Source organism: Cervus elaphus, chromosome 11 (assembly GCF_910594005.1).
Source record: "Cervus elaphus chromosome 11, mCerEla1.1, whole genome shotgun sequence".
In the NCBI taxonomy this organism is placed as follows: domain Eukaryota; kingdom Metazoa; phylum Chordata; class Mammalia; order Artiodactyla; family Cervidae; genus Cervus; species Cervus elaphus.
The window spans coordinates 82,810,607-82,822,953 of NC_057825.1; the positions used below are offsets into that span (position 1 = coordinate 82,810,607).

The window sequence follows — 12,347 nt, forward strand, 5'->3', positions numbered from 1 at the left end:
GAAGCACAGGCTGGAATCAAGATTGCCAGGAGAAATATCAATAACCTCAGATATGCAGATGACACCACCCTTATGGCAGAAAGTGAAGAGGAACTAAAGAGCCTCTTGAAAGTGAAAGAGGAGAGTGAAAAAGTTGGCTTAAAGCTCAACATTCAGAAAACTAAGATCATGGCATCTGGTTCTGTCACTTCATGGCAAATAGATGGTGAAACAATGGAAATGTTGAGACTTTATTTGGAGGGGCTCCAAAAATCACTGCAGATGGTGATTGCAGCCATGAAATTAAAAGACACTTGCTCCTTGGAAGGAAAGCTATGACCAACCCAGACAGCATATTAAAAAGCAGAGACATTACTTGGTCAACAAAGGTCAGTCTAGTCAAGGCTTTGGTTTTTCTAGTAGTCATGTATGGATGTGAGAGTTGGACTATAAAGAAAGCTGAGTGCAGAAGAATTGATGCTTTTGAACTGTGGTGTTGGAGAAGACTCTTGAGAGTCCCTTGGACAGCAAGGAGATCCAACCAGTCAATCCCAAAGGAAATCAGTCCTGAATATTCATTGGAAGGATTGATGCTGAAGCTGAAACTCCAATACTTTGGCCACCTGATGCGAAGAACTGACTCCTTGGAAAAGACCCTGATGCTGGGAAAGATTGAAGGTGGGAGGAGAAGGGCCCGATAGAGGATGAGATGATTGGATGGCATCACCAACATGATGGACATAAATTTGAATAGGCTCCGGGAGTTGGTGATAGACAGGGAAGCCTGGCATGTTGCAGTCCATGGGGTCGCAAAGAGTCAGACAAAACTGAGCGACTGAACTGAACTGAACTGATGAGGCGATATTACTATATTTGCAAGACATGGGTGATTCTTGTAATTTTAAATGAGGTGGCAAATGGACAGGTATTACTTCAGTTTTGCTGGAGAAGGAGTTGAGGTTGACTGTAAGAGTTTTGATCTTATCTTCATTTCTAGTACAAGATAGCAGGGCAGGGCATCCATAAAGGTGGTCTTTTTTCAAAGGTGGGTCTTTTCCCCAGACATTAAATGAAGACTTAGAGAACTTCAGGGTTTCTTCTGTGAAATGTCTCTGTCTCAGTAAATGTTGGACACAGCAAACAAAAATCTGGTTCCATTTCTCCATTGTTTCATGGATGCATTCTGATGTGGCAAAAATCCTTCCTTTGTGCCATGTATCAGCACTGAGAATGATTAAGGTGTAGACCCTTGTGAGGCTTTCATTTAATTGCTCATGAAGCCCCATATAATTTTGCCCACAGAACAGTAGGGTTGTTTTGTCAAGTGTTCAAGACCTAAATTTGCCGTTGGCTCACCCCCAGCGCAGTCATGCGATTAGTCACGCAAGGAGTCACAAACCCCCTTGCCATGAAGAAATCCTAGCTGACGGCCCCACCAGTGCTTTTTTCCCAAAACATGTCTCTGGAAACTAAACTCAAACATGCATGTCAGTTTGGACTTATTTTTCGTGTTTGTTTTGCCCAAAGCATGGACCATGTCAGAGAAGATGGAGACACCTTCACGGCCTGTTAGTCACATCTCACCAAAGCTTCTCAATGGGCTGTCAGACAAAAAAGGAGCCTCATGTAGCTACCTTAATCAGCATCCCCCATCTGTGAGGTCATTGGGATGTTTCAAACAATTTTCAGCTCTCATTAGTTGAGCGCGTTCCACGGGCAAGTCCTTATCTTTTGTAACTTTTGCTGCCACATCCTGAGAAAGCCTCTGCTGAATGACACTTTCCCCATGGGTCAGCCCCCAGTAATGAGTCACCAATTGATGTGGCCTTTGCACTCACTAGCAGTATATGTTGATATTAACCTTTCGTGTTGTGAGATGTCGCTTTTACCCTTGGCTTCTGCCATGTAAGTCTCATTATTTCTAATAGGCTGTGGCAATTAGGGTCTTGGGGCTGTTGGTCACAGCCATTCGGAGCGGGGAAAGGGCGCTCGGGGAGAACAGTCGCTTTTTCTTTACATGAACAATGTGATGCATAACTCAGCCCGAAGCTGCACACAGCGAGGCCGTGGTGGACCTCCGGCCATGGGTGGGAAACTCCTCAGTCAGTCCTTTCACATGTTCTTCCCTCAAACCAGCTCTTGGCTATTTTCAGCCCCCTTTTGTGCAGCATGACGTGCTTGGCAGATATTTCAGGGCATTGGATTTGGCCTAATAGGGAATTCATTAAATAGAATTATTTGGGAAAGAAATGGGTGCGTTCAAAGAGGCCCTTTTTGTTATTGTTGTTCAAAGATAGTTGGCTGGAAAAGGAGGAGGATGACACTGATGACCACCCATCTTGGGTAGTTTGTGGTGGAAGAAGAGGCAGCCATGAGCCCAAAGCACCGGAAGGCCCCTTGGACTTGTAACTGGGAAATCTTGACTTCTGTTGCAAACTATTTACTTATTTATTTTTGGCTGTGCTGTGTGTCCGTTGCCGCGCACGGGCTTTCTCTAGTTCTGGCGAGCGGAGGCTACTCTCTAGTTCTGGTGCAAGGCCTTCTCATCACGGTGGCTTCTCTTGTTGAGGATCACGTGGGCTTAGCCTAGCATGCGTGGGCTTAAGCGGTTGTGGCACAAGGCTTCGTTGCCCCCTGGCATGTGGAATCTTAGTTCCCGGACCAGGGATCAAACTCGTGTCTCCAGCATTGGCAGGCAGAGTCTTAACCACTGGACCACCAGGGAAATCCAGAAATCTTGACTCCTGATGGAACTCTATGGCTGTGAGAATCTGGTGGGCCACTCATGACTATAGGTAAGTTATAAGCTATTTCTTCAAGGTCAGAACAACATTTGAAAGTAAAGGGATGAAGGGTGCGGTGAGTCCACAAGAAAGTAAGAACAGAAGGAAACCAAAAGTGACTCAAAGTGTAATACAGTCAGCATTCACATCCTCTCTAGTTCTTTGACCTGAAGTGCTTTCTATATTTTAAGGAAAGCAAAACAAAATTAGGCCTGCTTTTTGTGCTTCAGACAAGAGGAGATTGAAGTCTTGGGAGTAACAACTCAGAAGAAAGATTTTTGCTTCTTTGTGGGCAGTGGAGCTTGAATGTACTACATCAGGACAAGATTTTTCCAAATGAATGCAAGAAAAAGCCCCTATATTAATCTGACTGTTTATGAAAATAACACTTGGGAAAGCCCCTCTGATAAATCAAGGACATGCAGTGTCCAGAGACCCTAGTGTCTGCTGCTGAAGTAATCGCTCTTGGTGGTGTAGCAGTATGGTCTGTTTCTGGGAGCCTATTGCTGATTTATTCTTTGCTCTGAAAAATGACACAGTTAACATGTAAGTTCATTTCAGTCGGATTGGTTCACAGTATAAATGTATGGCCGTTGTGAGGTGGAGAGTTCAAAATGTATGACCAATAATCACTGAAATTTAATTCTTCCTGGAATAAGTAAGAAGTCTCCAGAAGAAAGCCATATGAAGCTCTTTTCCTCTTTTTTCCTTCCCTCTTTCCTTCCATAAATGTTTAACTGGCTTGTTCTATGAGTAGGTGTTGGGCTGGGAGCTGTTGACCATCCGCTTAGCTAATGTAGCACAGTCTTATTCCCAGAGGACTTCAAATGGGAAAGAAGGAGAGGACGCTAATCCAAGGCAACACAAAAAGAATGATTAAAAGAGTGAATAGTAAGATATCAGAAGTTAAGAGAAAGTATTATTGCCAGGCTCTGAGGTCTTATACTTTATTATTATACTCCTTATCAGAGCTAGAACGTAAGAAGGAGTACCTAGAATAGTGGTGGCCCAGAGAAGCTCTCAGTATTTATTAATGAAAAAGCACTGACATCCTGGTACTGAAGCCTATGACTTTTTAAAATAAGTATTTTATTTTATTTATTAAAATTTATTATTATTTATTTGTTTATTTTTGGCTGTGCTGCACGAGGTACTGTCTCTAGTTGCAGTGAGCATGGACTATTCCTTAATTGCAGTGCTTGAGCTTCCATTGAAGTGGCTTTTCTTGTTGCAGAGCATAGGCTGTAGGGTGAGTGGGCTTCATTTGTTGTGGCGCATGGGCTTCATTGCCTCATGGCATGTGGGATCTTCACAGACCAGGATCAAACCAGTGTCCCCTGCATTGGCAGGTAGATTTCCAACCACTGGACCACCAGGGAAGCCTGCCTATGACTTCTTATTTGCATTCATAAAGTGCTTTTCCCAGGTTACTTTCTCTGTTCCCCATTCCCCCACCACAACTCCATTGCTAGGAAAGTGGAGTGTGACCCATATCCAGGGACAGGGTACTATTAGGGGAGTTTAAAGGCGCTTACATATTTATAATGTTGACTCTTTGGTTTTTCTTTCTTGCATTGTTTTCCTCCCATTTGGAATCCTACTTTCCAGGCTCTGGAGCAGGACAAAGGGCACGGAGCTGCCTCCCATTTGGGAGTGTCTGATTCTGGGAAGGCCAGACAAGAACAGGACAGGGCACATGGGGTGATGCTTTGGAGCAGTTGCTGTCAGCCTCCCGGAGAAGAGCTCTTGTTCCTGGGTTCACCCGTCCTGTTTTTTCAAGTTGTTAAGACCTTAGCACCACCTTCCCCCACCCCCCGCCCGGTGACAGTGGGGGCCATAGGGAAGAGGCCAAGGTAGCAACTGTGCTGCTCTTGGTCTGAGCCGTTAAAGCCGCCTGGGCCACTGAAGTCCTCCCTGTTTACATGTCTGGTCCACATCAGCTAGGGCTCAGGCCCCGGATCCAGTGGCAACAAGGCATTTACATCATTTTGGAGTTTCCTGTTTTCATAATTCCCTTGTGAGCCTTTGGAAACAGATGATGGACTGAAAAAAATAGGGATTTGGAGTCCTCGTGTGACTCTCCAGCTCTTTACATTTTGAAAATGCAACCCAAGCCTTTGTAATATTTAACACAGTCACATAGAGACTATGGACTCTGCCAGGACAGCATTACCAAAAGGGATGCTCCTTACCTGGGTTTGCTCACTTTGAGCACCAGCATCTTTAAAAAAAAGCAGGTCTATCTGGGCCAGGTTATCCATCTATCTATCTGTCTATCTATTTATCTATCTATCGTCAATCATCATCTATCATCTATCCTAGTTTGCTAGGGCTTCCATAGCAAATTACTGTAGACTGAGTGGCTTAAATAATAGAAATTTATCTTCTCACATTTCTGGAGGCCAGAAACCTGAGATTGAAGTTGGTTTTGTCTTAGGACTCTCTTCTTGCCTTGTGAACATCCACTTTCTCTCTGTGTGTATCTGTGTACCAACCTCTTATTCTTATAAAGACACTAGTCATGTTAGATCAGGGCCCACCAAATGACCTCCTTGTAACCTAATTAGCCAAATGCAGGCGTATTCAAAGGTACTGGGGGTTAAGATTCCAACATATGTATTTGGGCGGGGGAACACCACTCAGTTTATCATGCTTTCTCTCCCCCCATCTACCTTCCCGTCTCTTTCATCCGTTGTCTGTCTGTCTGTCTATCTATCATCTGTCTGTCTATTATCTACTCACTCAATCTATCACAATACCTAAAGGGAACTTGAATAGATGATAAAAATGATTGTGAATGACTGGACACATTGAACAATTCACAGATGAGAAAACTAAAGCTCAATGAAAGCAAACAACTTTCCAAGAGACACAAACCCAGTATCTGGTGGAAGCTGTATTCAGTCCTAAATTTTTAGTCTTTAAATCTAGCATTTGTTACCCATAATGTTGTAAGTCCTGGAATAGCTATTAAAATTTCCCCTCTTTATCTCCAATTAGGATCCCATAAGTGACACTTATTAAGAAAAGTTTTCTAAGTTCAAGAAGAGAGGACACGTGGGTGGTGGTGAATTATGGAGCTGGATCTGGAAAGAATTCAGTGGCGTGACTGTGCTGCTTATACTATTGTCAGCTATAATTTAACAACAGTTCTTACAGAGAAGTTTCTTAAATTATGAGACAGAGAATTTAAAGTTCTCTCCCAGGTACTGTGTCCATAAATGGCTGGATTATATGGGACCTTTTCTTTGGTATGTTAATAGTTAGCTTATGTCAATATGTGAAGTTGGAGTATTTTCTTTTTTTCCAGAAAATTAAGTTATGCATGTTTTGGTAAATTACTATTTGCTGCTATAGCAAATTATTATAGACTGAGTGACTTAAATAACAGACATTTATTTCCTCACAGAGCGATGGTGAATGAGCTTTTCCAGCCACAAGGGTACTACAGATGGCAGCAGGAAGGTCACCAACCCTCTGACCTTGGAAGAACTCTGAGGAAGAATGCTGGAACTTTATAGGAGGATGTCATTTTATCTGTAGCTCTTCCCACAATTAACATCTGTTCTTTAGAGACCATAAGACGTTTTTCAGTTTAATTTCAAGCTTCTGACAACTGTGAGAAAATTTCACCGTTTTACAACCTAATCAGTGGTCTGAGCTTTTGATTATTTGATGACTAGAATGTTTCATGAAGAAGGATTTTAGATAGAAGGTTCACATTCACTTGTATTTCAACTGAGTGGTTGGAAATTCAGCAAAATTCAGTGCTGTCACATCTCACAATGAATAGATTCAATTTGACAGTTGGTAAACATTTGTTCCCTGGATTTCAAGTCTTAAACTTTCAAAGTGAAAAATAAGCCTTGTGTTGAAATGACTGACTGTTATTTCATGGAATCTAAAGGACCCATGAAAATGCAGAGGTGAGAGAAAGGAGGGTGTTTGGTGTGAGGAGGGAGGGTGTTCTGGGATAAAGAAGGTAACTTCTAAGAGGCAGGCAGAGGAAGGCAGGATGCTAAGGGGTCCAGGTCAGATTTCATCCTGAGTCAGTGCTTGTTGGCCTGGTCTGAGTCCTGGGGCATAGGTGCACTCAGGGTTTCGTGGAAGTTTGTTGATTCCAGTCTTGGGACAGGAAAAGCAGTCAGGCTGACTTGAAACATTTTGTTGCTGTGGCCGAAAAACAAGGATCTTTCAAGAATGTCAAAGCAATGCTTAAAGGAGTTTCTATTAGCAAAGATGTGAACATCAAACAATAAAACCAGTTATGGAGAATTGGTATGGGGTGAGTCTGTGAAGGCTATGAGTTCATAATAATACTCTAAAGCAATCTATGTATAAAATGTAGTTATAAAAGAAAAGTGAATATATTTTTGCTGTTCAGTTGCTAAGTCATGTCCAACTCTTTGAGACCGCATAGACTGCAGCATACGAGGCTTCCCTATCTTCACTATCTCCCTGAGTTTGCTCAAACTCATGTTCACTGAGTTGGTGATGCCATCCAACCTCCTCATCCTCTGTTGCCCCCTTTCTCTCCTACTCTCAATCTTTCCCAGCATCAGGGTCTTTTCCAAGGAGTCAGCTCTTCATATCAGGTGGCCAAAGTATTGGGAGTTTCAGCTTCAGCATCAGTCCTTCCAATGAATATTTAGGACTGATTTCCTTTAGGATTGACTGGTTTGATCCCCTTGTAGTCCAAGGGACTCTCTAGAGTCTTCTCCAGCACCACAGTTTGAAAGCATCAATTCTTTGGTGCTCTGCCTTCCTTATGAAAGAAAGGTGAATATAGTAGAAGAGTATATTAGAATATGTAGGTGTTATTTTAAAAAATATTAAGCATATATTTGTTTTAAAGTATTGACTTGTATTTCTTCCTCTCTGCCCAAGCGGGAGAGAATAAACAGGGTCCTGGGAGACAGCAAGGTGTCTCTGACAAAGTAGAATTTGTTCCGAGAACAGAAAGACTCACCAGCATCTGTGATCACGTTTAATGATGAAGGAGGAAGGGGTTAGTGAACAGAAGGAGGGCTCCAGGACGTGATACACACTGATGAATTATCTAATATCCTAGAGGGGAGGCAATCTTTCATTTCTTCAGAGATGGAGTCTCAAGGTGACCCCATCAGTGAGAATAAACTACTAATAAAGAAGACATTCATTTTTTAATGAAGCTAACAGACCAGGGTGGTATACCACAATCATAGAGCAACACACTAATACAGCCAGTCATGCAAATTTAATGACCACTTTACTTCCGAAAAACAAGTCACACAAAAAATGAAGATCTATCTCAAAATCAGGGACATAACAGTGCCATGTTGTGATAAGGGAAGTATATTAGTTATCCACAGGCATACACCTTATCTGCCTCCTGAGAAGCCTGTATGCAGGTCAAGAAGCAACAGTTAGAACCAGACATGGGACAATGGACTGGTTCAAAATTGGGAAAGGAGTACATCAAGGCTGTATATTGTCACCCTGTTTATTTAACTTATGTGTGGAGTACGTCATGTGAAATGCTGAACTGAATGAAGCACAAGCTGGAATCGAGTTTGCCGGGTGAAACATCAGTAACCTCAGGTATGCAGATGATACCACCCTTATGGCAGAAAGTGAAGAGGAACTAAAGAGCTTCTTGATGAAGGTGAAAGAGGAGAGTGAAAAAGCTGGCTTAAAACTCAACATTCAAAATACTAAAATCGTGGCATCTGGTCTCATCACTTTATGGCAAATAGACGGGGAAACAATGGAAACAGTGAGAGACTTTATTTTCTTGGGCTCCAAAATCACTTCTGATGGTGACTGTGCTGTGAAATTAAAAGATGCTTCATCCTTGGAAGAAAAGCTATGACAAACCTCAACAGTATATTAAAAAACAGAGACATTACATTACCAACAAAGGTCCGTCTAGTCAAAGCTATGGTTTTCCCAGTAATCATATATGGATGTGAGAGTTGGGCCATAAAGAAGGTTGAGTGCTGAAGAATGAATGCTTTTGAACTGTGGTGCTGGAGAAGACTCTTGAGAGTCCCATGGACTGCAAGGAAATCCAACTAGTCAATCCTAAAGGAAATCAATTCTGAATATTCACTGGAAGGACTAATGCTGAAGTTGAAACTCCAATACTTTGGCTCCTTGCTGTGAAGAGTTTACTCATTAGAAAAGACCCTGATACTGGGCAAGATTGAAGGCAGGAGAAGAAGGGGATGACAGAGGAGGAGATGGTTGGATGAGCAAGCTTCAGGAGGTGGTGAAGGACAGGGAAGCCTGGTGTGCTGTAGTCCATGATGTTGCAAACAGTCAACATCTGAGCAACAACAACAGACACACATTGCTTTATTGCACTTTGCATTTCAAAGATATTGCATTTTTTAACACATCAAAAGTTTGTGGCAAGCTGGTGTCGAGCAAGTCTATGGGTGCCGTTTTCCCAACAGCATTTGTTCACGCCATGATCTCTGTGTCACATTTTGGCAATTCCCATATTATTTCAAACCCTTCACCAGCAAAACCAGTATGACTCATTGAAGGCTCAGACGGTGGTTAGCATTTTTTAGCAATAAATTAAGGCATGTCCATTGTTGTCTTAGACATAATGCTATTGTATACTTAATAGACTATAATATAGAGTAAGCAGAACTTTTCCACACACTGAGAAACCAAAACCCTCGTGAGACTCATTTTATTGTGATTGTCTGGAACCAAACCCACTGTATCTCCAAGGCATATGTCTCCTGCTGTGTAACAAATTTCCTGAAAACTTAGTGAAAAAAGAAGAATGAGAGGAGCCAGAGGGAGAAAATCACATGCTTGGTCTGGAGACAGGAATATTACTTAAGATCAAGATAAAAAATAAGGTCAACTACTTTGGATATTTAAAACTGGGAAAGGATTAGTGGTGGCCCTCAGACATGAGTACTTTTAGTTTTTTTTTTAAAACTTTTAATTTTGTGTTGGATTGTAGCCTATTAACGATGTTGTGAGTTTCAGCTGAACAGCGAAGGGACTCAGCCATACCCAAACATATCCATTCTCACCCAAACTCCCCTCCCATCCAGGCTGCCATATAACATTGAGCAGAGTTCCCTGTGCTATACACTAGGTCCTTGCTGATTATGTATTTTAATATAGCAGTGCAGACATGACTACTTTTAAACTCCCCAGGTGATGGGATTGTGCACCAGGGGTTGGGAAGCACTGTTGTGGTGTATGACTTGGCACTCTGAATCTACTTGCGTTGCAGTAAACGTGGTTAGTGGTGCTGGTAGCAGGCATTGTTAACATTTATTGAGTCCCAGTTATGAATCAGTTTCCAAGTGAGGAATTTCACATCTAATTTATCTTATCCTCACGGCAGCTCCAGGGAGCAGACAGTGAGTCATTTTTATCGCTATTTCACAGAGGAGGAAATAGAGAAAGATTGGGTAAATCAGACTGTCATAAACAAGGTTTGTCTCTTATGCCATATTGTTACCGAAAGTGGTAAAGTAGTGAGTCCAGATGCTTGGCAAAGGGGCCGGGTTGGTGGAAAGGAAAGTTTGCTTTATTTTGGATGCCGTCTACCAGCAGGGAGGGTGGATGCCTGTCCAAAGCCTGGCTCACCTCCGCTGATAATGGGTAGGCAAAAACTTTAATAGACGGAGGGACCTCCACACAGAAACAGCATAGTCAGCTCTGACAGTTATCTTGAAATTGGTCATTGGTGATCTGACCAGCATCATCTTGATTGTTTTAAATACAGTTAATGTTCAGTTCCAGAGTTGGTTTGTTTCCTTTTCTTTGAGGCCAATTCTCGGAACTGTGGCAGCTCATGTCATGGCTACAGTCTATTCATCATGTAGTTAATTGGCGGGGGTTTCCCTGTCTATAAAACAGCTCACAGGTTATGGCTCAGAATATTATCGATAGCCCTTGGGAAGGAACTAAAGGTCCCTGACTATGCTTAACGACTACATTATCTTTATGTGGTCTCTTTCAACTGTTTGCCTTTGTTTCTGCATGTTCTCATTTCTCTGATTAAACTTATTCATTGGCTAAACTTTTTTCACAGTCAAAAGGTAGGCTGAGGACATGGGGTGGGGGGGCAAGGACCATAGAGTCCTGCTGCATTTCAATACCAAACTGTATTAGCAAAGGCCCCAGTGAGAAAAGGATCCTAATGACAAAGCAGATAGAAGATAAAAGAGTTGGCTTGGTAAATTTAAACCTGAGCTTGAAGGGGGTTGAGGGCTTCTCAGGTGATGCAGTTAGTAAAGAATCCATCTGCCAATGCAGGAGATACAAGAGATGTGGGTTCAATCCCTGGGTCAGGTAAATCACCTGGAGCAGGACATGGCAACCCACTCCAGTATTCTTGCCTGGGAAATCTCAAGGACAGAGGAGCCTGGCGGGCTACAGTCTATGGGGTTGCTCAAGTCGGATACGACTGACGGACTGAGCATGCACTCGTGGGATTGAAAACATGAAACATTACTGCTGATGTTTCTAAACTGTGTAGAGTCTGTATTTGGCTACGGAAGAAAATGGCACGTGCTGGGCTGCAGAGAGCCAGGTGTGGAGAAGGGGTTCAACCAAGGCCAGCAAGGGCTGGTGCGGGTAGGGGATGGGCAAGGTTTGGCTCCCTTTCCCCTTCTTCACTCCCTGGTGGCAGTGCAGAGGGAGCCAGACAAACAAAGGGAACATGGTGGGAACAACCCCTGCTGGGCACTGAATAGCTTTGTATGACAGAGGCAGAGAGGCTGGAAAAGTCAGGCTGGTAAAGAAGGCTCAGGACATCCAGACTTCAGAGACGGGGGAGGCCAGGCCAGTGAGGGCAGGGATGAGCCCATGGGATACCTCGACCGCTGCTTCGGGGCAAACAGGCCATTTCAAGGTGGGGAGAAACAGGGGGTCTGGTTTCTTAGGATTATCTATTGTCAGCAATTACTAAAAAAGATGTTAATTTAAAAATGATTTTATACCGATTTAAATATTTATACTGATTTAAATATTTATACTGATTTAAATATTTTTAAATATTTCAAAGCAAATGACAAACTTATGGTTAATGAAGAGGAAAGTGAGGAAGGGATAAGTTAGGAGCTTGGGATTAGCAGATATCAACTACTATACACAAAATAGGTAAACAACAGGTCTTACTGTACAGCACAGGGAACTACATTGCATATCCTATAATAAACATTAATGTACATAAATATACATGTTGTTTGTTGTTTTAGTTGCTAAATCATGTGTGCCTCTTTGCAACCCCATGGACTGTAGCCTGCCAGCCTCCTCTGTCCCTGAGATTTCCCAGGCAAGAATACTGGAGTGGGTTGCCATTTCCTTCTCCAGATGATCTTCCTAACCCAGGGATGAACCCGCATCTCCTTTGTTGGCAGGCAGATTCTTTACCACTGAGCCACCAGAGAAGCCATATATGTATATGTGTGTGTGTCTTAGTCACTCAGTCGTGTCTGACCCTTTGCGACCCCACGGACTGTAGCCCGCCAGGCTCCTCCGTCCACGGGATTTTTCCAGGCAAGAATACTGGAGCGGATTGCCATTTCCTTCTCCAGGTGATCTTTCCAACCCAGGGATTGAACC

General features: G+C 42.8%; 1 protein-coding gene across 1 annotated transcript in view; it reads left to right on the forward strand.

Moving 5' to 3' along the window:
* Positions 1–7,219, forward strand: part of LOC122703137 — a 55,950-nt gene extending 48,731 nt beyond the window's left edge. The window contains exon 7 of the mRNA XM_043917197.1: positions 6,172–7,219. Coding sequence (XP_043773132.1) covers positions 6,172–6,283 — 112 coding nt within the window. The 3' untranslated portion in view covers positions 6,284–7,219. The remainder of the gene's footprint in view (positions 1–6,171) is intronic.
* Positions 7,220–12,347: the final 5,128 nt, after the last annotated feature.